Below are 24,753 nucleotides of genomic sequence, written 5' to 3'. Positions count from 1 at the left end.
TGTTTATTGTTTTAGCTTTCTCTTTCCATTTGTTTTTTTTTATATGTTTCATTTTATTAACTTTTCTCAACTATTTCTGGATTAATACTGATTAGAGATAACCAACTTTTACACATACGGATCTTACCGAAATTTCGTTAAAAAATTTATTTCTGTCAATAATTTAGAAAAATCAGGTTTACATAGTGATATTGTCTACCAGCTAAAATTGTTTTCATGATATAGAAGTTGACGTACATGTTTTTTATGAAAATTCTACGACTTTTGTTCTATGATAGCATTCAGAATTTATATTCTTTATTTAATATTATTTCTTTTAATTTTCATCATTAAATTTATGTTTTTTCAACGGCTTATATTGATGACAATTCGGTTTCATTTTTATTTTTATTGTTATGTATAATTTACGATCACAGAACAATGAAAGCTGAACTATTGGACGATACATAATATTAATAAGCGTGCAATAATAATTTTTATCATTATTATTTACTTATTAAAAAAAATAATCACGTATATAAATAAATAATAATAGTATTGCATACTATTGTTATTATTTTTTTTTTATAAATTATGATAATATACAATTCTATTTGCGGATTATATAATTTTGTCGGGATACACGAATAAGCGTGTACAAAACTATCTCATTCTTTGGTTGAATTTATTACCCTAGTGTTTAAGATCAAAAATTACTTACGTAGTATATTAATTATAATATTATTATATACTAAAGATAAATATGGACGCACAAAAAAATATAATAAAGTTCATCTCAAATATTAATTATCACAATGTCCTTAATTCTTTTAAATATTGGTCTATAAAAACAACATATTTTTTACCAATTTAAATTCAAATATCGGATCTATCTTAATCTAACTTTATCGCAAAACAAAAAAAAAACAAATATCATTAAAATTGTATTATTAAATTTATAAAAAATTTTAAGGACATGTTTCTTAATTATTTTTTTCTCAGTATTAATTAATAATAATAATAATAATTAGCTTAAAAAATAATACTTATCATTTACCACTAACCCAAAATTATCTCACTTGATATTACATCAATGTATACTTTTTTTCATAGTCTACCTAAAGAGATGAACCTATGACTTTTTTTTCTTCTCGTAAAAATTTCAATTTATATGGCAGATTATTAATTATTGATGATATACTATTCAATAAATTGATTTGTCTGTTATATTTTTTTTTAGCTTTGGTATAAGAAATTGATTTACAACTATTGACTCAGAATAAAAATATAAACATTTATATTAATTTTAAATTTCAAGTAAAAAAAATTTTTTTTCATTAAAAGATTTAAAAAAAAAAAACGTAACAAAAATTATTCATCGTGGCATTGCACTTAATCTTACTGATGATGGAAAAAAAAATGAGAATGTTAATTTATTGTGAAAATATAAAATCGACGGAATGATGTGAATGATTTGAATTTCGATGTTTATCTTTACGATGATTAGTCCGTGTAATACTGCTTCTAGTACCACCATTATTATAAATCGTTGTACCACCGGACGTATGATGACTGTAACCACTATCACTACCAAAACTACTGTCAGGCTGTCCTTGGTAGAGTTTACCAGCAGAAGTTTGTTCTGGATCGCGCGAAGTAAAATAAACAGGTTGAGCGTATCTATCGTCACTGTAGTAAAGTTTATCAGTTGGTTGGGCGTATGTATCTGAATAATCATTACCAACTTGTGTATAAATTGGCGTCACCACCTGATTGTGTAGTCCAAAGTATTCCGAGCCATACTGGGGATATTTATCGTAATCATTGACTGTTGACACTTTGCTAGAAGATTTGTCTTTCGGATTTGTTTTACTTTGACTTGAATAATTATGCAGCGGACCTAGAACTGGTACACTCTCGTACGGATTTTCTTCTTCTTTGTTGTTTATTTCTCTATTTAATGAGTGAAATTGTGGAGGCATTTGCGGCACATAGTACGGAAATTTATGTGCTACCGTGACAGCAGGTTTTATTCGTTGACTAGAATTAGTTTTAGTTCCTGCTATACCTAAGCAAATATAAAACAATAGTAATTATTATTATTATCATTATGATTATTATTTTACAATTATAAAATTATGATAAATATAATAATAATCATAATAATAATTACCCGGAACATTAGGATAAAATTGTAGCAATGCATCAAGAAGCATTCCTTCGTGAAATTCGCCAACGTCATGAGTTTTATTTTTTCTGCGTCGATCTAAGCTTCTGGGGCTCTTGCCTCGTCTTTCACGTGAAGTTCGCGAAGACCCGGCGGGACATGTACTCCATGACACCGGCCCTGGGGATGCTGAGGTTAACACCCGTGACTCAGAAGGCTCGCCGACAGATAATTCATCCTCTGCGAATTCATCCTCGCTTGCTGATTTTGAATTTGCTGATGCACGGTGGTGCAAACGATTTCGCCCATTTATTTCACCTTCTTCGTCTGTGTCAGGTTGGTTATCACCTGCAATAATTTTTTTTCGAATCAATTTACAAATGCGCAATCATTCAGTGACTTAGTTTTAACGTTTTATTTATTTATTTTTTTTTTTTTTTTGATTGATTGTAATTATGCTATTGATAATTACCATTACAAAGCTCTTCATAAACTGGATTATAAAGATCTTGTGATCCGTACGGATCTGGTCCAGGGCTGCTACACACAAAGCCTCGATTCCCATTCTTCTCCTTATTGACATCAATCATCTGTAGTCAAGGTATATATTATGTATTTTTTTTATTTTTTATTACGGTGTGTACTATTATTTCCATTGTCAATAGCATCAGCGGTTAATTCAAAATAAAGCGATTGGTTAAAGCGGTTTTGTTGATGTCGATTTATCGTGATATTTAGCACATTATTTTTGCACGTCGTAGCAAGAGGCGGAAGTGTTCTCGATTCGTTCATAGTTTTTTTTTTTTTACTTGAAATAAAAAAAAATAAAATAAAATAAAACAGCAAATAATTTTATGTTTAATTTAATTTTATTGCACAATTTTTTTTTTTTTTTATTTAAGAAAGATTTCTTTTTCTGTATCACTAGATCTATTTAAAAATTTTTTATTTTTCGAATTAATCGAATAAATAGTTTTACAATTAAATAGCTTAAAAAATATTTTTAGTCGATTTTTATAGACTTGAAAATTAAATGAAATTTCTATTTTAATTTCATTTGAATATATTTTTTTAAAATGATTGTCAAATAGATCAAATATTCATATCACTTGATATAAACTCATGCATATTGTAATAAAATTTTTTTTCTCATGAATATGCATTTACTGAAGACTGAATAAAGTTTGATCACAGAAGTGGTTATCCGCAAACACTATTTTAAATCTTAAAGAACAAACAAAATGAAAACTTTTAATAATTAAATTTTTTTTTTTCATTAAAAAAAATTTTAATCAACTAACTGATTTGAACAATTAATTAGCATTAAAGATAGATTTTAGTTTTTTATATGTTTTGGGATGGGATGATGAACCGGGTGAATAACCACTCCTTGTCAAATTTTCTCAGTAAAGTCGTTTTTATTTTTCGATAAGTTTTTTTTAAAAATTATCTTATCATTTTTAAATAAATAATAATAAATACTTGATGTACAATGATTATACTTTCTCTTAATATTTTTTCGTTTTATTTCATACACATTTACACAAACACGCATACAATCTCAGTCTCATTTTAAATATTATATTCCTTTAAAAAGTTTACTTAACTTTTATTCTATAAGAAATAAATAATACATATCGTTAATAATAATAATTAAAAAAAATAATAATAATACTAATTTTAAATTATTTTTTGACCTATTGTCGAGTGACTAAGTCACCAATTCATAGCCAGTAACAGATATGTTTGACCTGAGTATTTACTCAGATATTTATTAATATTCACAGCATTTAAATTATAATAATAATAATAATAATAATAATAATAATAATAATAATAATAATAATAATAATAATAATAATAAATTAATAATAAAATATAAATAATAATTACAAAACAAAATAATAATAGTAAAATTGGAAATTGGTCGGTTTTTCTACTTCGCTATACGTGAAGTTAATATATGTATATAAGATATATATTTATATAATATATACGTTGATTAATTGTTTACATAGATTTTACTTTTCGAAAAATCTATTCCGAGTACGATTATCATTATATAAATTTTGTACTACAAAAAAAGACAAAACAATATTTAAAATTATTTTTGATTCAATCAAATATAGACTAGAAAAAAAATAAAAGGCTATAAAAATAAAAACATTCTAGTCAAATTCTCGCTAAGGTATTTTTTAAATAATTTTAATGCTAAGAATTTTTTTAAATGAATAAAAATATTATTTTATGCATTAGAAAATTACGTTATTTTATTAATGCGAGTGCAGCTACTTTATATAAATAGTATTAATTATTCCAGCCACTAATTATCGTGAATTCGAATGATATAGGATTCTGATTGCTTTGATAGAAGACGATCGACCTGCGATTAATCTGATTTAAAAATTTTGACGTCGGGGATTATTTCATTAAATCAGTAAACGTAAACATTTATAAAATTAACCCCTTTAATAAATAAAAACTAAAATAAAATGTTTTTAAAGCTCGCGTTATACGAATGAATAAATAAATAAATAAATCAAATAGGTAGCAAAAATAATCATTCAGTTTTGCTGATTGCAAGATAAATTATTGGTCTGATCAGGTAACGTGACAAGGTGATGAATTTGTTGTATAGTACAAAGAGGACAAATTTCCTCATTAGTGCCGTCTACAGAGTTACACTCTGTTCTACTGTTAGTCGTTCCACGATTATTGCTACAAGATCGTTCAGAATTACGTTTATTTTTAACTTCAACACTAGAGCTCTCATAAACAGCCGCTGTATTATCATTAAGGAGTCTTTGACACGATTCGTCGATATTATCACCCCCATCTCGGTCAGCGTTGTCATCAATATGATAATTACCGCGCGTTTTTTCCAATTTATTCAAATAGTAATCTTCGATATCAATGTAAGCGTAGCCCTCAGAATCCACAGATAGCCGTCGTTTCCTATTAATTTCGCAGTTAATATTTTTTGATTTATCATTTATTGTTACTGGCGACACGATGTTACTGTTATTGCTAATGTTACTACATGTTGCTTGAGACTCAAATAGCTGATCATTAGAAGGGGCAAAGCGCGAATTATGTGTCGAAGTTATTAAATCATTTGGTATCGAGTAATGTGATGGAGGTAATTGGTTAGAATCTGCGCAACAGTATCTGTTGACGTTTGTTTGCATTGAAACGAATGACAAGCCCGGTATAATTGTTGGATTTGTCATAATGAATGGATTTTGATTGTTCAGCGTTAAGTTATTTATCAGTAAACTATTAGTTGTCGCAGTATTAGTATTAATACCAGTATTTTGTAGATTTATAGAATCAGTAGCTCGCTGCTGCTGATGATTATAGTCATTGATAAAATTTCGATGTAGGGTAGTAATTGGTGGTGACATTGTCATTACACCTTGTGATTTTTTAGCTAAAAGAGCCATTGGTGTCCGATAACCACCAAGTATTGCTTTAGATGGCATTTTATTAGTGCTAATAATCGTACGTGGATCACGATAATCGAGATAGTCGAGGTAGTGCGATGCAGGAGTGCACTCATCGCTCACCTGCTGCCTCGAGGGATCTATACCTCGTACCTCGATTGTTGGTTGCATCCTAAGTTGAGCTGGCAAGTGATTGTGGATTTGAGAATGCGGTACGTGCTCCATCATATCCTCATAGAGACGGGCTGCGTTATTCCCACCCATCATATTACCGCTGGCGGACGTTAAAGCTTGCCCATTCGGCAAGACCCGGGTACGCCCGGTTGTCGCTGTTACTGATACTGCGCTTTTGCAAGGAAGGAGGTTCTGCACTTTTCTCTTGTGTCTGTAACAATTTTTAGAAATTTTTTTTTTTATTAGTTGAGCCACTTTTATCCGGCGGGTTATCAAAAAGTTCATAAGATGACTGTCATTGTTGAATAAAATAAATTTTAGTAGATAGATGAGTATTCGTTTAAAGAGTAATAGACTAAACTTACTTCCAGAATACGACGGAAACGATCGCAGCCATTAACAATAAAATAACAGTACAGGCGATTATTAGAGCTGTGTTCTGTAATGACGGATTGGCATGATAGGACGCATCGATCATCTGAAACATATAGTTTATATTTATTATTTAGTGACATTTTATTAGATTATTATTTTTATGTGTGAACTGTAATAGGCTGAACAATTGTAGGTATAAGGGTAGTTTATTAATATTGCATTAATGGGGAGCAGTAACCTACAACGAGTAAAGACGATCAATTGGAAATGATAGGCTGAGTCTAAATGTCACGTATTTAGTCTATATTTGTAGTAAACATCGTAATGTTAACCCACATAGCTGTAAATGAAACGTCACTGTCTATATTTATTAGAAGCATTACGTCATAGATTCAGTTTATTATGTACATAATAATAGCAGCAGTATGTACAGTATTATATTATAAAATAAAGAAATAAAAGATAATGAAGAAGTTGATGTAAAATGTTCCATAAAGTAGTTTTTTATGCAAAAGAGTTATTATAATTTCTTGAATGTTAAAACGATTTATCTTTTCTCTTGCCCTTAAGTATGTACATACTTGTCATTGTTTACACATAATGGGCTCATTTAACAAATTCATCATGTATGCATACTCGGTTAAAGACATGTAGGAATGCGGTTAAATAAGGTGTGTATTATGTTCTTAAACCACAAAAAGATCCAGCGAGGATGAGTATTAGCATTAATTCAATTGTTTGCACGGGATTTATCTCAAGCGTTGAAAGTTAAATTGTCAGAGTATGATAATATTTACAGAGTTTTTAGTTTATTTTTATTTTTAGTTTTTTTTTTAGTAGGTGCTGCCTTGTACATACTAAAATAAACTTTTGAATTAATAATTTAATTATGTTTGTTTAGAAAGTTATTTAATTACGCGATGCATCAAATTTAACGAAGCTTATACTAGGTGACTGCTTTCGCCCCATCTCACTTCCATCGTATAGAGACGTCTTAATAATCAATAAATTTAATCCTCGGAGAATAGAAACTCCCGAGTCTCATACCAAAAGTTTGTCATACAGCTCGGGTTTATGGCGTAATGTTTATTAAACTAATAGATTTAACCTGTATGTTCTAATAAGCAAAACTTTTGATTGTTTTTAATTGATGTTAAAAATTGATGGGAAGATATTTTAATAAAATTAAGTTTGGAAACAAGTTTAATCTTTGAATATATTTATAATTTGCATTAAATATTTACCGGAAAAGCAACACAATCCTCAAGTTCGGCTAAAGGTGCTTCCGAGCAGAATGCCGTTTCCGTAAGGAAAGGTGGCCTAGGTGGTGGAGGTAACCGAAATATCGGTGGTGGTCCTGAACACTCTGGGCAATCCATGTTATCCAATTTGTCGAGTTTAGCCATTCTCCTCTTGAACGTACTAGAAATTGAAAAGATATAAATTGAAAATTATTGATTTTTTTTTAGTTTTATTTTTTTCGGACACTTGAATTTATTTTGTTCAAGTGTAAATTGTTATTTTGAAATAGACAATAAAAAACTAAATTATTTACACACAATAATGGAGTTTTTCATGAATTTGTTTAAATCAAAAATAGGATTTATATATCATTTATATTTATGTGTCTTGTCTCACTAAATTTTACCGGAAACTATAAAACAGCCAGACGTTTTACGTAGTATACATTATCTAAGTCATATTATACGTGAAATTACTTGTTCATATCTTTTATTTACCGTTTTATTTCATTCTTGTATATAAAAAAAAAAAAAAAAAACTTGAGAAAACTATTTCAAATTGAAAATAGTTTTACGGTTCTTTTAATAAATGGTTTTTCAAAATCAATTTCGAAAGGTAAATAATAAAAAGAAATGAGGACAGTGATAGTACTAAAAGAATGTCGTAAAAAATAAACATTTGCATTGAATGGTCCAGTCGATTTCCTGTTTCCAATCCAATGAATATCATTTTCACGTAATCTCATCACTGGATAGTGCTTTTATAAGGGTGCATTCAAAGAAAGTATTGTAATGTTAGTAATAATAAAAGGACCCATGTGATTATTGCCGGGTTCGTTGTTGTGAAAAAATAAATTATCGGATGAATCATAGTAATAAAACGAAACATGTTGCTCTTTATTAATTTAATTTGTTATTCGCCTATTCATAGGGTGGAGAGCACTGATTAATTTAGACAAGTTTATGAAATTTTAAATGACAATAGCATCCCATTAGAAATGTCATAAAATAATCAGTAATAACGTTAGTGAAGCAAGGGGTGAAATATATGTAAGATCAATACTTGCGCGCAGGCTCACGTTTAATTATTAAATCTCTAATGTTTTTACAAATCTTGGCTTACAAATTTATTAGCTAATTGTTGAATTTTATAGCTATTAATTGATACTGTTTAACATTATTCAAGTATTTGGTGAATAAATTTTAAATTTAAATGAATAAAGTTCAAAAATCATATGCTGCGCGCCCTTGAAAATTCTCTATTCGAAATCTGACTTTGACAACTTTTTCCTTATAATTTATCAATGAATATTCATGACAGATTATTTGTACAGAAATACGATCATAGTTTTTTGATTGAAAAATACAAGGAATAGATTTTTTATTATTGATGTTTTCAAAAGTTTTAATTCTGTTTTTTTAAATTTAATATTTGATTTAACTTGTTGAATGTTATTATTATAGGTAAATGATTAGTGTTTTTAACAATCAAAACATTTGTACGGATTCATCATTCAAAGCCGGCATTATACAAATGTTTATGATACGCATATTAAATACCCACAATAGGACATTTAGCGATTGAGTGGTGTGTGATAGTGACATGAGGACTTATATGACTCACGGCGTTATGAAATGCAAAATCAATAAGCACGTTTTTTATAAGTCTCCAATTAGCCGAAAAAAAATAAACACCTTGTTATTTTAAATGAAAAAAAGCGCGAATTTTTTTTGGATGGAAAAAACTACTCATAATATTTGATAACACAAAATAATTGTTTTTTTTTTTTTTTTTTTTTTTTTTTGTAATTTGTAATTTGAAAGTCACTGACAAAATATCTTACCTCAAAAATTCAATCATCATCATATCAGTTTGAAATGAAAACATCTCGATAATTTTATAAATCTCGTAGTTTAAATTCAGCCCAATTATTTATTTATTTGTTTTCATTATACATATAAATAGATCAACATTATTTATTTGCTTTAAATAATATTGATATTAGTGACTCCAAAGTGATAAAATTTTTAATGTTTATTGGCATTATTTATTCACAGCCAAAAAAATATTTTCACTATCAAAAATTTACAATTAAATCACTTTTTTTTTGGTAATTCAAATAAACAACTCCAAAAAACACTGTGTACTCCAATAGTGAGTATTGACCAGTCGTGATACATAGATACCAAGTATCATAGTAATGCTTAAATCAATAATACTGTGCAAAAATAACAAAACTATATTTAGTTGCAAAGCAGATTCAGATTTAAAAAAACAATCTGCAGGATATTTATATTTTATTTATTTTTCATTGATAAACAATTTATTTAAAAAAAGTTTATTTTAAATAATATCCACACACATTTCACTTTCAACAGACGTTCACATAACGATGACGTGAGATACACTGTTGCTACGGATCTGCCGGCGTAAACATCCCAGCAACTCAGTAGTTTAGTATCTCCCCACCATTTTATCCGTGAAACTCTCCTACCCTTAAATGAATTTCTCCCTCTACAATACTACTTTTACTATACAGATATGTGCATAGTCCTTCGCAAATGTTCATTCTACATTCTACCAATAGGTAAAAGCTTCGATATATACATATATACAAGTGTTGAGATATATAGAGTGAATCTGTTATTGGGAAGCACATAGTGATGCTAAAGAGGGGAGTATCGACCTCGTCGGAGATAGCCAAGCTACATACTACATAGTAATACATACATATATATGTATATACCTTTATACAAGTACCATACATTACTAAACTATACTAGTGAGAGTTAGTAGAGAGAAGGTCCCCTGGTGGATAAATTCGCAAATAGACTAAAAAATCCCTCCTTTAAAGTCTTTAGAGTGTAAGTAGAAAAGAGCAGGAAATTGTCACATTGCGGGGGTCGGGATAAATTGGTGAAAAAAGTCCATTACGAAATGAATCAGAAGAGAGTCTGTAGTAGTTAAATAAATAAAGACGGTCTTGAGTTTGGATAAGTTGTGACTGAGATAAAATTAATTACCGTGCAGTTTATTTTAACGCTTCTTCGAAATATCGATTTGTATTTTTTTATAAATAGTAATAATGTTATCCCAGGGCATTTAGTTATTTGAATAAATTTGTTGGCTCTCAAGGACTCAGGTTGTTTTATTATGTTTTTATTTTTGTTGTTGTAGAATAAAATGTGTGAATTTTATCTTAAGTTTTAAACTGTAATTAAAATTGATTAAATACTGCGAAAGTTGATCAATCATTGATTGAAATAAATGAAACGATAATTATTATTTGATTAAATCTATAATATATTGTAAATAAATTGTTAATTGAGGAGTTATTGAATGATATGGGTTTAGCGTTGAATTAAATGTCAAGTTGACTTACCGCAAACTGACGAATGAATAATACAGTCAATGAAGTTATGCTGGATGAATTTGTCACGATGAAATGACTGGCCATTTTATCATAATAGTTTTCATAGTACCTAAACAGAAAATTACTGTTTATTGAAAAGTTTATATTTAAACATATAAATTTCTAGATAGTTACTTTGAAAATATTTTCCGTAAATCAATAATTTAAATTCTGAGAGATCGAATTTTATGACACTGACATTTTGACTTTCTTGACATTTATGGTCTTCATGGTCTAAAAATATATGTCTAGTCTTATTGATTAATCTAAGCGCGTGTAGTTTGGTGAGAAATAGAATTTAAAAGTTCAAGAATATTTAAATTATATTTTTATTATGTTAGATAACTTTAAAATGTCTAAAACTTTTCAAATTTGGAATTTATCAATCTGTTCAGTAAGTCTATTTTTAGAGGCTATAAGATTTCCTAGAAAGTATTCTTTTAATTTTTTTCTTTTATGTATTGTGAAAACTTTAGGCGCGGTGGATCGTTTTATCAGATTTTTAATAAAAAAAAATTAAGTTTCAGCATTTAACTAAAAAACTATCTGACGGGTAAAGTTTTACCTTGGGCTTTTGTGTTCAAAATTTAATGTCTTTCAACGCCAGATGATTGATAAGTTAGAAATTGTTTTAAATAAAATATAAGATTTAACAATGATTTCTTTTTTCTTTCTTTTGTATGCCAAATATTGAATTCAGAGTCGATTCTTGAAATTTGAAACAAAGGCTACATTTTATTCTTCAAGATTTTTTTGTATATCCATAGAAAGTGTTTCACAGTAAGCGTGAAAAATGGTTTTACGATACTTACGTCAAAAAAATTCGATTGTAAGAAGTTACTGTTCCATTTTTTTTTGCATTGTTAAGTAAGAGTAAATTATATAAAGAAAAGAAAATAAGCTCCTTCAAAAACAATTTCCAACACTTTATTTTTGACATAAATTTTTATTTATTAAAAACTATAAGCATTTTAATTTACCTTCCGTTTCTCCACTTTAATAAATATCAAGCTAATTAAAAAATAAATTAAAGTCTTGATTAGAGCTATAAATTTTTTATAATTAAATATCCCTACGAATTTATTTACCACGATAACTTATTTTTATTATATACATACTTGTAACATAAATAACAAATAATAAAATAAAAAACATATAATATAGATACATATATGATAATACAAAAGCAAATATCATTTGATTTTATGAGTTGTTAATGGGATATTCATATGCAGGTGCACAAATATATAATATCGAATATTTGTATGTCCATATATTATGTATTCGAAAGTTTATGTATGGCCTGCGGACATTGCTATTTAGTTTTAGTCGCGTCAGTTGGCACGCGAGCACTCCATGATAGCTTTATATCTATATATTCACCGGAGTACATGTGTGTATACATGTGTCGGCCTTTTGTCGCGGTGTAGACCCCTCTTACGACCGGATTCATTATAAAAGACGAAGGATGATATCTAAATTATCCTCTCTAATACTCTTAGGTCTTATAGGGATCGAGACTCTCTGACCGTGATGGCACAAAAAAGGATAAAGTAGACGTGGGATACATTAGTGCTGTCAAGTGAGCGTGAGAGAGATAAATTTTAAAATAAGAGAAGGAAAACTAAAATTACTGGCAAAACAGTAGAGAGCAGTTGGGTGAGATGCGAAGATAATTGTTAGGTAGAGAATAAAAAAATACCAAGGTGTATCCTATATATACATATATACCTCTATACACGTCCGAGCGATTGGATCCTTCTACTTCAAAGTTACTCTTCCATGCACACTATACTTTTCTAAACTCCGCCCTGAGAAATATTCGAAAAAATCCAATATCTTAGTTATTTCTTCATTTTATAAATTGAGCTATCTGTACACTTAATTGTGCTGTATCACTCTCGCGGCAGCCGTGTTATTATAGGTTTTTAAATTTTTTTTAAAACCGCTTTTATCTATACTGTATATATTTTCGGGGAAAAACTTATACTTGTAATTTTTTTAAGTATAGATATTTTTTACATTTACTTCCACCAACTGGTCTACTTTTTAGAAAGGAACATAATATATATTTAAGGGCTACCTTATATACCCTTTTACAAGGCTAAATAGGTCACTGTGAAAGAGGTATAAATATAAAGAAAAAATTTACTTTTTAAAGTTTTCTTGGATGATTATTTTTCCACAAGACTAAATTTTTTATATACGTTAGATTTTTTTACTTAAAATTTTACACTTGTTATACGTTTATTCTCTTTGCCGGGAGCCTTTGCTAAAGTTGTAACATGTATTATTTGTAAAAAATTTTACCTTGTAGAATAATCTCTTGTTTCCTTTTCTTTCTTTTTTTTTTCTCTCGCTGAAAAGTCCTTCACTTGAAGACAAGCATTTTTTTTGTTGACAATAAATACTTTTATTTTGGGTTATAAAAAATTTCAGTTACTTTGATTAAGACACTTAGCTTTGGAGGGTAATAATTCTTAGATACACGTGACAAATCGCTTCAAGTTCTCAAGGAACATAATAATAAGAGCCCTCGAATGGTAGCTGGAAAAAGAAAAAGAAAATAGCAAAAAGTCGGAAGAAACCAGTGACCCTAATTAATTTTTCAGTGGGCTTTAAAAAGTTGAAGTAGTGAGATATAAACGTTGTTTTTTTATCATTTATTTTTAAAATATAATTGTTTATTTTTTCTTGGGATAGTATAAGTTAACGACGCCTGTTTCCGCAGTGTATACATTATTAAGGTGTTGTTTGTTTGAAGTAAGTATAGGTATAGAATCTGGCTGTTGAATCTAAGGAATAAGTCAATAGTGTTGTAGTCTGACGTTAAATGTCCGCTTGTCTTGTTTCTAGTTGTATATATAAATCGAAACGTAAGAATAACCCGCAGTTAAATCTAGCAAAAGACAAAAGAATCAATAGGTTGCCAGTGGAAGAGAATGGAAAGCGTGAGGAGGGTGCGATAGCAACAAGGGGTGTGATTTAGGGGTGCGAGAGCTGACGTACTCCCTTGTGAGACTACTGCCACATGCGCGCCGTTGAAATTCAGAAAAGAGAGTGAAGGAAAAACGTTCATAAAACCGAAAAACACGTGATTTCCCCTAGGAGAGAGAATATGAAATATTATTTTCATTTCATGTATTTTAGTCTAAGTTATTTAGGGGTGGAAAAATATTCAGGAAAAAGCTATTTATAAAAACGCATTAAACAGAGCGTTAAAAAAAATTTTATAATCATTTTCATCGCTTTATTCTATTGTTATTATCGTACAATAGGAAAAAATATGAAAAAAAAAAAACAATTCTCTACAGATAAAAAAATCCATTAATTTTTTTTGCTTCAAGGTAATTTATAATTCTCGTAATAACTTAATAACTTCTCTATCATTTTATAGAATTATAAGAGGAATTATTATTATTCAACATTAATACAATCAAGGGACATCAGAAAATAAAATTGGATTTTTTTTTCAGACTTAATTAGCGCGGATTAGAAGTTAAAGATGTTCAGTTTGACGATAGACGGGAGAAAGTATATTCATATTCTTTTAAAAGGGATCTAAATCACCCTGATGAGGCCAAAGTAACACGGGTTGACGGCAAGATATTTATCTTAAAATATTAATTATTATAAACATGAAATTAATTAAACTAGCCATACTTTTTTTTTCATTTTTTTTTCTCGTGGTAAATAATACTCATAAAAATTTCCATTGACGATACTTTGATAAAATAAACTGTTGGCAGTTTTGTGGCTGTTAAAAACTTAGCAGCGTTGATTAAATTTAGCGATAAATCAACTAACTTTTGAGGTTTTAAAATAATACAATTCAAAAGACTAAACTTTTGAAATTTAATTTTTAAATACCAAAAGTTAACTTGTTCGATTGATTTTAAAATCGGCTTATCCTCAAGTTTCGTTGAGCTCTTTTCTTTCGATTACCGCGGGAATTATCTCGTCAATCCTTCGGCAGATTTTAAGAATTAAAATTTCTATATTTAGAGTTTTAAAATAACTTTATGTTTTAAATTTTTAAACTTTTCACAGAAATAATTGTCAATTGAATCAAAAGGTAATAAATGATTTATTATTTAATCCATTAGAAAAAAAAATATGTCAGTGACCTAAAAAACTTAAATCTTAAAATAGTTAAGGGTTGGTGAGCACGACTATAAATCAGATGTCTTTTGACTGTAAATAATAACAGTATAACAATAACTCGGCGATTAATTTGAATATAAAAAATTCCATGTTTAATAAATCAAGTCCCACCATAAGTAAGCTTTAATATAATTTATTTACATTTAGCACTTCATCTTATCACTTTGGCGAGGGAATTACGTTTCTGATTCAAATCACTTGGATCCTTAAGACTTCTTAACTCGTTCAACCGTTTATTCTGGAAAGATCAAAGAGTTTTTGAGTAAGAGATTGATATCTTTCAGAAACGCCTTGTGCAATGTTGAGCGTGCAATGTCGAGACAGCGATGACAGCGAATGTAAATAATAGTTGCTTCATACTTTTTTATTTTCTTTTCTTTTCCTTAGTATAGTTATATTTATACGCTATATGTATGAGTATTTACTCTTAAGTCACATACTTTTTGAGTGCCTCGGAATTTCTGTTTTCGAGCTGTCTGAAAATCTTTATCATTTTACTTCAACCATATATTTTGTGTTTATTGTCAATATTTTATACAAACATTTCAACATCAGAAATTTATTGTAGCTCAAACAAACTTCTCGTAGTAAAAATTTTTAATAGTATAAGACTACGCTATATATCTACCCACAAGTTATCTATTTTAACGACTTATTAGCGTTAATAAGTTATAAAAAGTACAATAAAGTTTAGCGCAAAAGCTTTTTAATACTCGAGTGAATGTACATTAGTGATGAGAGTTAATAAGTCATAACTGAAGTTCATTGTTCGATTTAAAGTTTTTATATTCCATCTGCTACTCGCTTTTATTATTCATTTATAAGATAATTCTGTAGCTTTTATCCTCATTACTGTTCAACAGACTAGAAATAATTGATAATGGATTGTTAAAAATCCGCCGAAAACAGATTTTATCCTAGGAGATTTTTATAATTGTCTCATTTGGTATTCACCACATCGCTCTTGGGTTTAATAGAAGTGCTTATAATTTATTTTTAAAAATAAAATCGTTCTAATTACACTAGAATTTTAAAATAGAGAAGATGAGTTTTCTATAGTTAAGTGAGTTCCTCGAATTTTTTTTTTTTTTTTTTTTTTTCAACTGAAGTAAGAGAGCAAAAAATGTAAGAGAGCAAAAAATGCATCGTTGAAGAATTTTTTAATAAATAGACTTATACGTTTAATTAGATTTTCTGTACATACGACGTAACGTCGTTACTATTAATATTTTGTTCCATATCATGAGATTTTTGCTGTAGAGACTAGGTGGGATTTAAACTCACACTCTTTTTATATCAATAGATTGATACTCTATTACAGCATATAGATCTTTAGAAAAAACTAAATTGAATGTTGAAATTGAAAGATTAAATATTTGAACAAATTTTATGAAAATTTTTTAATATGAATCTAATAATCTGTTATTCAAATTATTAAATTTGAAGATCAATATAGTATTATAAATTCAATTTAATCTTACCTCGATACTATAAATTGGGTTTATATATAATCCGTCTATCGTGTGGCAAGTTCAATATTCAAATAATTATCTGTTTCGAAGGATTCAATTTATCTTTATAACTAAATTCCCTTAAATGTATATTTTTCGTTACACCGTTCAAACTAGTAGCTGCAATATAATCACGACACTTGAATGATGTAAAATAAAAGATAAACACTCTGTTATTTAATTTTCATCAGAAAGTTTCAATTTATTTTTTTTTTCAACAAGAATAGTGAAGTAACTTTGTGAACAAATCTTCTTAACAGAGATTCGTTAAAATGTTTTTAAGTTATTTTGCTGATAAAATACTGTTTATTTAATAATTATAATTTACTTCTTAATGAAAAAACTTGACGTAAAGTTTACTTATTAACAACACTAATTAGTTGCTAAAATCCAAATTACTCTTCTCTTACTGTAATGAGGATGAGATTAATTGCAAACAGCAAACTTTATTCCGTGCAAGAAACTCGAAGATTTTGTATATATCTCAGAGATATATACACATAACGTACATCCTTTATAAATGCTGGCGTACGTATAACTGAAAACGTTCACCTAAAAATTATTTTATCTACCATTTTTTTTCTTTGATAAGCCGATTATATGTTTAATGATATTACTCACTATGTTAAATATTAGTTTTTGATGCTCTACATTTTTATATCTCAACAACTGTGTCATTATTTATAGGCATTATTTTTATTAGATTTCACTTAAAAACTATTTTATTTTTCAAGTAAAAACTTCAAACCAAACTGTTATTTTTCTGTAACTTTTTTATATGTTAGCTCATGTGAAATTTTTTTAATGAAATGAAATAAAAAATGAAAAAAATCTTCTAACAGCGTTAAATTTTATTCGAATTTTAAAAAGTTATGTGGATTAAATATTTCTTGCTCAGCAGTGCAGAAAAATTTTTTTTCTATGTATCGTTGTTTTTACGATCAAAAAAATTTAATCTAGCATCATCAATCGGCGAGTTTATAGGACATAAAATTTTCGTCACAGAGCCCATTGAGGCGGATCTGTACGTTAGGTATAATAGTATAATACTAAAAGGTTTATACATAATATCTGGTTTTGAAAATTTTGACAAACACGATGGCTATTATTAAAGTTTTAATGTATGTTGCATAAAAAAGTTATATTTTTTACTTTTCCAAATTATGCGTTGTCGATAAGGCCAGAAAAATAATTTTAGACAGTAAACAGTAACAATCAATGTAAGGACATTATTAGTATTTTTATTTGCATCCTAAAAAGCAACTGTTACAAAATTTATCGTGATCTTATAAAATTTGAATTAATGGTAACTGGGAGTGTCGGAAGTCTTCCCAAAGTGCACTTAGAATCTTCAAATAATCGTGATCATCGAAATAGGGAAATATCGGTGCCAAATAACATTGTTTAATGGATTCGTACTGGAAGAAAATGACAAATTAAAGTACAAAATATAAGTATAAAAAAAGACTCTTGAAAGTGCAATTTAAACGCGACAGCTGAGCACGCGCTTTTCTGAGGATCGATACAGGTAGAATAGAAAAACAATCGTATCAATATTTCAATAAAAATAAAATAAATAATAAAGTTGTGTCTATTTTTATGATATTAGATAAGTTTTTACCAGTAACATCATTTAAATATCGATATATGTCGAATGAGTGTCTGTCTGAAAATACGCCGTCTGGTGGGATTATCTTTTACCCACTATATCCTCCTAAAAACCACTCGAATTCTCTCGTCTTTTGTACATTGAATTAAGGATACTTCGTAAGATCTCAACTTGATGTAAATAAAAACAGTACAGTCTACATCATTATTGTTTTTACCCTCAGCCTTTTCCAGTTGTTTTTCTTTTACGAGTCTTAAATTTTTTTTTTCTCGCAATCCAAACATCTTATTTTTGTCGGTCATTGTTAGCTGAATTCTTTGATTAGAGGAAATGATTATTCTACATGACAGAATGTTTTTCTTTTAATGTATAATCAGGAGTTAAAATGAATAGATTCTCATTGAAAGTTTTCCTTTACCAAAGTAAACTTTGAAATTACCTTCATTTACAATCCCGATTACTTTCATAATTACCCAAATTATACGCATCTGGTGAATGGTAGATTATTCACATCTGTGGACATCTTGTCATGTGCTATGCGTACTTAATTATATTACACATCCATGTCTTGAATATTAAATACTATTTCATTGGACATTTTACTCCGTAAATATGATTTCAAAAGTTGTTATTTAATATTTCGTAATTTGAGTTTATATTTGAGAAAAGGTTTAAACTGAGACATTAAAGTATTAACTCATGGGTTTAATTTATAATTTAGCTTATCGTGGCTTCACATCAGTCACAAAGTCCGAATAAAATCTGCTTTAATACTTTAGTAAGATATTAATTCTTTAAAATTAATATTAATTAATTTAAAAATTTTAATCAAGAATTTTATTAAATTATTCAAAGTTTGGAAAATTAGGACGACGGTTGACCCTAAAGGCCATCCGTGCAACTTTCCGCTCATTGGACTTAAGCGCTTAAAATTACACATTACGTTTTTGAGCTCTTCAAGCTCAAAATATGATTTTTGTGTCATTTTGAGCTTTTCGAGCTCAAAACTCTAATAGCAGTTTAATAAAACACAACTTTTTGAATTTTCAAACCGCAATAACTTTTGAATGAATGAACCGATTTTCACGCGGTTGGCAGCATTCAACGCAGTTTTTAAAGCCTCATGAAGAATCTTTGAGTGTGAATTAATCGAACTCGGAATTTCGGAGTGATTCCGAAAAAACACTTTTTTCGATTTTCTTTCGACAACGATAACTCACGAACGAATCAACCGATTTCGACCGGGCTGGCGGCGATCGACGTGGTTTTTTTTATGTTAATAAGAGCTGATTAGTTTTTGGAATCTTTCGGTAGAGCCGTTTAAAATTTATTGAAAAAAAACCACATTTCAAAAAATTTTTTTTGTAGTTTTTTTGAGATTTTTCAAAATTTACCGGTTCGAATCGGTCCAAAGTATATTCAAAATCTAATTTTGGTCAAGCCCTTTCGAATGGCGCCAACCGCGAAGAAATCGGTCAAGCCGTTCAAAAGTTATAAGAGTGTCACACACACACACACACACACACACACACACACACACACACACACACACACACACACACACACACACACACACACACACACACACAAACACAAACACACACACACACAGACAGACATACGGACATCATCGCGGAAACATTCGGGGAAGCTTCCTAGGACCTCAAAACGTCGAGATATGATAACTCGATTTTCGAAAAACGGGGTAAAACCAATAACTTCCCGATTTTTGAAAATTTTCAATTTTCTTAGCGGGAAGTTAATAAATTTTTATATGAAAATGTTTTATTTAAAAAAAAATTTTTTTTGATACTATTAAGTATTAAATTTTTTAAACTTATTTTAGTTTGGAAACATTTAATTAAAACATTATCAGAAAAAAATTAAAAAACAATAATAATAAATCAAAATGAAAAATCGAAAACGTTATATCAAAATGAAGACAGTTACTGGAAATTTGTGAGTTAACAAGTTCATCCATGGACCGATTTATGTGTTGCCAAAGTAACCAATAATATATAGCAGACATTACGTATTAATCTTCAAGTCAATATCATACGAAAAGTTGTCAGAAAGTTAACGCAGAAGTCAATGTAATAGTTTGCCCATACCTGATTTGTAACTTCCGAGTAACAATTAATCTACGCAAATTTGTTTTAAAAAAATAAACCAAATAATTATACGTGAACCCAAAAGAGACATTACAGTTACCCACGCTTTTTTAATGAAAGAGCACAGTAAATAATTGCAAGTTATTTAATACCATTATTATAGTATTTCAAAAAGTTTTTGGGTATCTAATTTCGCCTTACCCTTTTTATGGATCGTACTTTCCACTGTCGTGCACCGCGTACCAAGTTGAGTTTTTATTCTAGTATATGTAATAAAAATTATTATATACTGTAGCGGGGAACTGGATAAATTTAAATAAAAAGGAAGTAAATTAAATTTAGTGATGTAACTTCCGTCGAAATTAAAGACTGAAATTTTTCAGGAAATATTTTTTTGCTTTCTGGGACCAATTTAGAAGTGGAAATAATAAAAATCCTAAAATAGTCAAAATAAGGACGTTCCTAAAATATAGACATCAGCGAATATATGTATATTATAACGAGTATCTTGAACGAAGAAGAGACCCAGGATGCGCACGAACGATCACGTTTTGTAGCATTGGAGTTGGAACGTCTCCAATATCCCGGGTGTTGGCAGTCGTAAACGTACGCTAAAGAAATATAGTATATGTTTCAGATCGTACATCTACATAGAAAATGTGGAAATATAAATTAAATCTACATACTATTGCAGTCTTTATATTATGAAAATAAGGTTAAGTATTTAAAGTTACTTTTAAGTTATTCAAATGATATTAATATTTAATCATTTTATAACTTTTTGTCCTTTAAAGCTCCAAAGGGGCCGTTATATAATACCTTATATCTTAATTCTGATTTAACCCACGCACGAACGCACCTATTGAGAAAAGCTCTCATATTTTTTCCTACATCTAAAAATGCAAATACCTTATGGAGATGAATGAGGATTTCCATTCCTTTTTTTTTCTCTATTACTTGTAGAGTATTCATAAATAATTTCCATCCATAAAAAATTATTTTTATTGTTGGAAATGAAATAAAAATACTCGAAAATTGAAAACCTTTTTTTTTTAAATCTTTACGTTTTAGTTCCAAGTATGTATAGAATATAAGTGAGCGTAATGTATATAATATTAGCATATTTATATACTTTTTTTATGGTAATATGGAGAAAAATTTTACACCATAGTGTACTTTAGATAAATAGTAAAGATAAGACTAGCATTGTCGAATAAGCAAAAACTAGACTACTGCTTCAAATGAAAAAATAAAATATTATGTGTTGAAGTTTTTTATCTGACTTTTCTAATTATAGAGTATAGTTAGCTAAGTGATAGGCGAAAGATGATAAAACATATTTTATATTTCTCATGTTAATTCATTATTTTGTAATCACACGTCACTCGTCGACACGTGTGTTGTACATACGTCACTTGTAGTTCATACCTATCCATGCCAGAAATTACCACAACTTGATATAAAATTAAAATCCCATTTAATTTTTAATTTATACATGTTAAATTAATTACGCTCTAGGTGGACCTGGAATATTAATTTTATAAATAAATATGTACTAACCAAGGGTCTTTCCGATTTTCATACACAAAATTTTCTTGTGACTTTGAGGGTTCGTGTTTTTTTTTTATTTATTTTATATTTTTTTTTTTTTTTTTTTTTTTTTACAAGCGCTTGTTTGAGCCGGCAGTTAAACGAATAAAACAATAGTGAACAATTTTCAACTTTTTTCATTGTTACGAGCTTTAAAATTGAAAAATGCTTCATTAGCGTACCAAATTATGGGTGTTTTATTTTTACCTCAAGCCTTTTTGTTATACTTTTTTTTTTTTATTAATTAATTACAAAATAAGAAAAAAATTTTATTAGAGCTCTACTTTTGCATATTTATTAGGAACTTCATAGGACTACAGAGAAAAATTAGTAACATAAAGATTAAAGCTTAATGTTTTATGAATTAAATTATCATAAATTATGATTTACTTTTTGTTGTATGTAAAAATGTCCTAGCTAGAAAATGTGTACCTTAACACAGAGCTGAAAAATGTTTTGCATTGCCTATATTTTTTCGTAAAACTAAGTGTGACGTTATGATTTATTACCTAAATAGAATTCAGTAAACCTTCCTGTAGGAAAAGTCGTACATGTACGTAAAGCATGTACGTTACAAAAAAAATATATATTTGATATGTGTAGAGTTTACATACATCAACATACACAGGCTTTATATTTTTTGTATTTGCTACATGGTCTCGTGCATTTTTTAATATTAAATATAAATATACATGACATACATATGTAATATATTCATAGAAAATTTATATTTAAGTACCATTTTTTTTATTTCGTAATAATTAATTTAAATATTTATTAAAGCTCGCTCGAGACATAGATGTAATTTATCTTAAAAAATTACCATTTTAAAAAAATATTTTTAAAATTATTTTTCCGGCTTTTTGACTCCGTCAAGTAATCTAAAAGATGATATTTACACATTATGTGTACTATGCAAAATATAGATTTTTTTTACTTTTTGAAAATGTTAAATATATTTGCATATTTCTGATATTAAAATCCAAGTACTTTTTATGTTAATAAAAATGAATAATACGTTCAACGATTAAAGATTTGAAATTTCCCCTTTTCAGATGGAGAGCAGGTGTTTACAATTAGTGTAATCGAGAAAATAAATGGTAAGTTTACAAACTTATAATCTATATATATACATATACACATACATAATATACGTACACATGTGTAAAGTTTACCTCCTGAATACGGATGTAGCTGCTGGTCACGTGCGTCGAAACTGCATTTTTTTTCAATCGGTTTGACGTAAAAATGGATCACTTTGTCGTTCGCTTCATTTTTCTTTTACTTGTTTTTTTGACAAGTGTCATTAAGAACTACTCATTCAGCGAGTTGAATCATTATGTTTTAAAAACAGCTTTAAAAAAATTTTTCTAGTTTTTACATTTAGTTATTTTTACCCGACATTCTCGGTAATGAGCCAGACTATTTAAATAAATGTATTTACTTACTAAAAAATAAATATTTTATATTTATCTAGCAACCACTAATGAATTTTTAATCGACAATTACGCTCTAATCAATCAAATTATTTAAAACAAAGCTATTTGAAATAATATCACTTTGAATTTCGTAATATAAATAAACAAGTACCACTGGTTCACTGTTTTGTTTTACTTAACCGCAACGTTACGAAGAGTGACAGCAAAACTAAGCTAAAATGTCAGCGCTGATTTTTGACATTAAATGTTTTAAAAATAAAATCAAAAGCAAATTTTAAATTTTAAATAAAAAATCTAGGAAAATGACAATATTATTGTAGTTAAATAAAGGTAAAAAGTTGGGCAGAAGGGACCACCTTAAGAGCTGGCGGGTTCTCGACACAACTGAAGCTCCTATTTCTCGATGTCGAGCTTTGAAAGTGTGGATTGCGCAGTCGCTAATGTTCACATACATATATGTACTCAGTCATTTATTACATTAATTATTTGTGCAGGTTTTATATTTTCATTTTCTTCTTTTACCATTTCATATTCAATTAAATAGATAGAAAAATAAATGCTACCCTTTATAATTACATTACCTTTTACATCTTTTCATTTATGAATTTATGCTCTAATAAATACAAGAACATCTCTTGAAAACAACCCAGATACTGCCGCAGTAGGTAAAACAAATAGGACAAGTACATTTTCAAAAGTTATACACAAAACAGAGTTTAAATTAATTAGCAGAATAACCTTTTTTATGTATCCCACAACAACAAACTTTCGGTTAGTGTGTTATCGTTATCATTATCATTTTTTGGATCATTAATAATTTAGTAATGGCAGTATAGACTATAATAGTAGTTACTGGGTTAATAAATGATAAATATTTTTTATGTTAATACTTTTTTTGAAGTGAAGTTATAACTCAAGAAAAAGTCCATTTACAAAATTGAACGATAAAATAGTTTTTCTTATGAATGAATTTTTTAATCGCCATTAGGCCAGAGTATACGCTAATCGGTTTTTTTGATTTATAGGTGAGTACGTAGTATCTCACGTAAATGCTGTTTTTAAAAAAGATCCTTCTCGATGATAATGTAATTTAATTAACGAAATAAATAAAACTGTTAAAAAAAATCAAGAAATTTATTATCAATTAAACGTGAAAAAATAATTCAATAAATTCCAAGAGATAGCGTGGATTTGATATATCTGAAGCCTGAGTTGAGTTTAATCTTGAATAATTCAGAAACTTTGGACGAAATTAATTTTGGCGCGATACCAACTCAACAATACAATTCAATTCAATTCACGATTTACGTTACATTGGAATATCTATCGATATGATAATACAGTAAGATGAAAAATTTTTCATTAGAAAAAAAATTTTTAACTTCCCGCCACGAAAATCGAAGATTTTCAAAAATCGGGAAGTTATTGTTTTCACCCCGTTTTGCAAAAACCGAGTTTTCATCAGATCTCGACGTTTGAAGGTCACAGGAAGCTTTCCTGACTATCCCCGCGAGGTTGTCACGGTGTGTGTGTGTGT

The 24,753-nt window shown here is 28.5% G+C and overlaps 1 protein-coding gene across 6 annotated transcripts; it reads right to left on the bottom strand.

The window, feature by feature from the left end:
- On the bottom strand, positions 1–23,605 carry LOC123266039. 6 transcript variants are annotated; one of them, XM_044730082.1, is made up of 8 exons: positions 22,936–23,605; positions 10,763–10,862; positions 7,383–7,560; positions 6,129–6,241; positions 5,713–5,974; positions 2,619–2,736; positions 2,153–2,494; positions 1–2,047 (listed from the first exon to the last, which is right to left on the bottom strand). In XM_044730082.1, the coding sequence occupies exons 3-8, from the start codon at positions 7,542–7,544 to the stop codon at positions 1,413–1,415; spliced, it is 1,632 nt and encodes a 543-aa protein (XP_044586017.1). In that variant the 5' UTR covers positions 7,545–7,560; positions 10,763–10,862; positions 22,936–23,605; the 3' UTR covers positions 1–1,412. The 6 variants fall into 6 exon arrangements, with proteins under 6 accessions (XP_044586017.1, XP_044586027.1, XP_044586020.1 ...); XM_044730092.1 differs by having other exon boundaries at positions 22,953–23,605; XM_044730085.1 differs by lacking the exon at positions 10,763–10,862.
- Positions 23,606–24,753: the final 1,148 nt, after the last annotated feature.

This window comes from Cotesia glomerata, linkage group LG1 (assembly GCF_020080835.1).
Source record: "Cotesia glomerata isolate CgM1 linkage group LG1, MPM_Cglom_v2.3, whole genome shotgun sequence".
NCBI lineage: Eukaryota > Metazoa > Arthropoda > Insecta > Hymenoptera > Braconidae > Cotesia > Cotesia glomerata.
Note: the sequence above shows the minus strand (reverse complement) of the source record. Positions and strands in the feature narration are given on the sequence as shown.